At 38.2% G+C, this 2,282-nt stretch overlaps 1 protein-coding gene across 1 annotated transcript in view; it reads left to right on the top strand.

The window, feature by feature from the left end:
- Positions 1-826, top strand: part of LOC140147624 (uncharacterized) — a 5,789-nt gene extending 4,963 nt beyond the window's left edge. The window contains exon 5 of the mRNA XM_072169400.1: positions 280-826. Within this exon, the coding sequence (XP_072025501.1) occupies positions 280-346 (67 nt within the window). The 3' untranslated portion in view covers positions 347-826. The remainder of the gene's footprint in view (positions 1-279) is intronic.
- The last annotated feature ends 1,456 nt before the right edge of the window (positions 827-2,282 follow it).

The following is a 2,282-nucleotide window of genomic DNA, read 5'->3' as shown; positions in this document are numbered from 1 at the left end:
AAAAGAGTATTTTATTTAACGTGATCATTTTCTTACGTATGATTCTGTGGCTCTGAAAAGAGCTGATTGAGTAATCTGCCATTCACACCTTCAATGATGCGACGTTGTACAAAACGATCTTGAGTATAAAGAAAAACTGTTGATCAGGGGTCTTGTTCCATCTGTCCATGTAAAAACTATAAACAAAGGCATGACACAATTCCTACGGGGTGGAGATATTTATAAGCCCAAATATACCCTCCATAACTCATGAACACATTGTGTTTTGTCTTTCTGCAGATATATAAATGTTTTCAAACGCGTCAATGGAACTCTGCTCGTTTACATCCACGTCGCATTCAAATGAAAAATAAGTTCATCATCTGCTTTATTCTCCTGACGAGATGGCATAACTTTCGTAATCTTAATCGTATTCAATATTAATCTTAGGCAAATACAAATGATTTATGTAACACTAATTTAGCAAGTGATCTTTTACTACATGTTTACCTCGTTCGTGGTAACTTCCATCGCATATCGCCGATATCCCCATATCATGTGATATGTAAAGCATGCTATAAAATCAAGCACGCCTGGACAACTGATGTTCAATTTAATAATATAAAACTACTCAATTACAAAAAAAAATAGTCCATGATATTTCGTGTTCTTTAAACTATTGTGGACATATACAGGGTGTCCCAATAAAAACAGAACCTTCATTGCGCCCTCATTTTCTCCTTTATCTGAAAAGTTGATCAAATGTATGTTGGTATGTAAAGAAACCTTAAATCGTTAGCTTTAATAAACCAAACCAAAAGATATGCCCACTTTAAGAAATGTACCCGTTTTTCACTCTAACCACGAATGATGTTTGGCTACATCAAAGATTAAAACGAAACACACGGTTAATGACATGGATAGATAATAGCATTAGGCTTTGGAACGCATTCACTATAAGTTGGTTCACCTCAAGTTTGGTAGTGACGTATGTGCGTATTTCGTTGGCCTAAGCAGTGGATCGCGCGCGTCAAGTTAATCACGCAAAGTGTACACTGACGCGCACAAGAACGATTTGTCTGGACGCTTGAGGCGCAATCGCGAAAAAGCATTGGCGTCACTACCGAACTTGAAGTGAACCAAATTATATGAGCGTGGATCACCAGCTAGCCTCCAACATCTTCCCAACCGTATTACTGCTGCATTCGCAAGTATACGGCGCACAAGGAGGGTACGCAATGCAATTGACCAGTGCTGAAACCTGTATTCGTCAAGGAAGCAACCAGGTAGGGTATTTTATTAAAACGTTTTTCCTTTACATAACCCGACATTTAAACGTTTTCTGTAAAACATTTTTGTTTGCTGAGCAGTAGATTATCAAAACATGTTCTTTAAGGTTATGAAAACGTTTTATACTCTTAATATTCCCTTTATACAACCCGACATTTAAACGTTTTCTGACAACCTTTTATAACCTTTTCCGAATGATGTCGAAAACGTTTTGTGTTTGTTGGGAAGCCCCATTTGTGCAGATCTTCGCGCATTTGTTTCGAGAAACAAGGGACGCCATTATGTATCCTTAGCCCTGGGCACCACAACCGCTAGGTACGCCACTGTATGGATGATTTGGTGGCTCTGAAAAAAAGCTGTTCGAGCGGACTGCCATTCACAACTTCAATGATGTGACGTATACAGATAAAACTGTTGACCAGGCTGATATTGGGCCATAGTTAAGTCTGACTTCACCATGTGCTATTTTACCCGTGGTTGACTGATCTTTATTACTCTCCAAAATGTGCATTTGAAGCCCCAAAGAAGAATGTGTGAATGTCTAGGGTGAAAAATTTGGGAACATTTTAACTGCAGTATTGCTAACAATTTAGGGGTCTAGTTCCACGTAAAAACTACACTAAGCCAAAAAAGAAACTTATAATTTTTCACAAGGTCATATCTTAAAATCCTGTCCATCGAAATTAACTAAAATTACACACAGGATTGCCTCAATACTCTACTCTAAACACATCTCAGTAACCAATCAGTTGGCCAACTGACACAACCGCAAAATGCACTGATATGGAACAACTTCCTGGACCACATTCACAGCCCTATTGGCACCCAATAAAAAGAAATCTGTGAGAATGGCATCTTGAATCACAGGTCACAGCCAACAATTTTAACAACATTAAGTTAAAAACATTAAAGAGAGTCAAAATAAACTTACCAGGATCATCATGTCACATGTCCAAACCAATAATGAAGTCCTTTATTAACGGGAAGCATGGGGCAATTTTCCCCAGGATATC

Source organism: Amphiura filiformis, chromosome 3, assembly GCF_039555335.1.
Source record: "Amphiura filiformis chromosome 3, Afil_fr2py, whole genome shotgun sequence".
Lineage (NCBI taxonomy): Eukaryota > Metazoa > Echinodermata > Ophiuroidea > Amphilepidida > Amphiuridae > Amphiura > Amphiura filiformis.
This window is presented reverse-complemented; position numbering and strand designations above follow the sequence as displayed.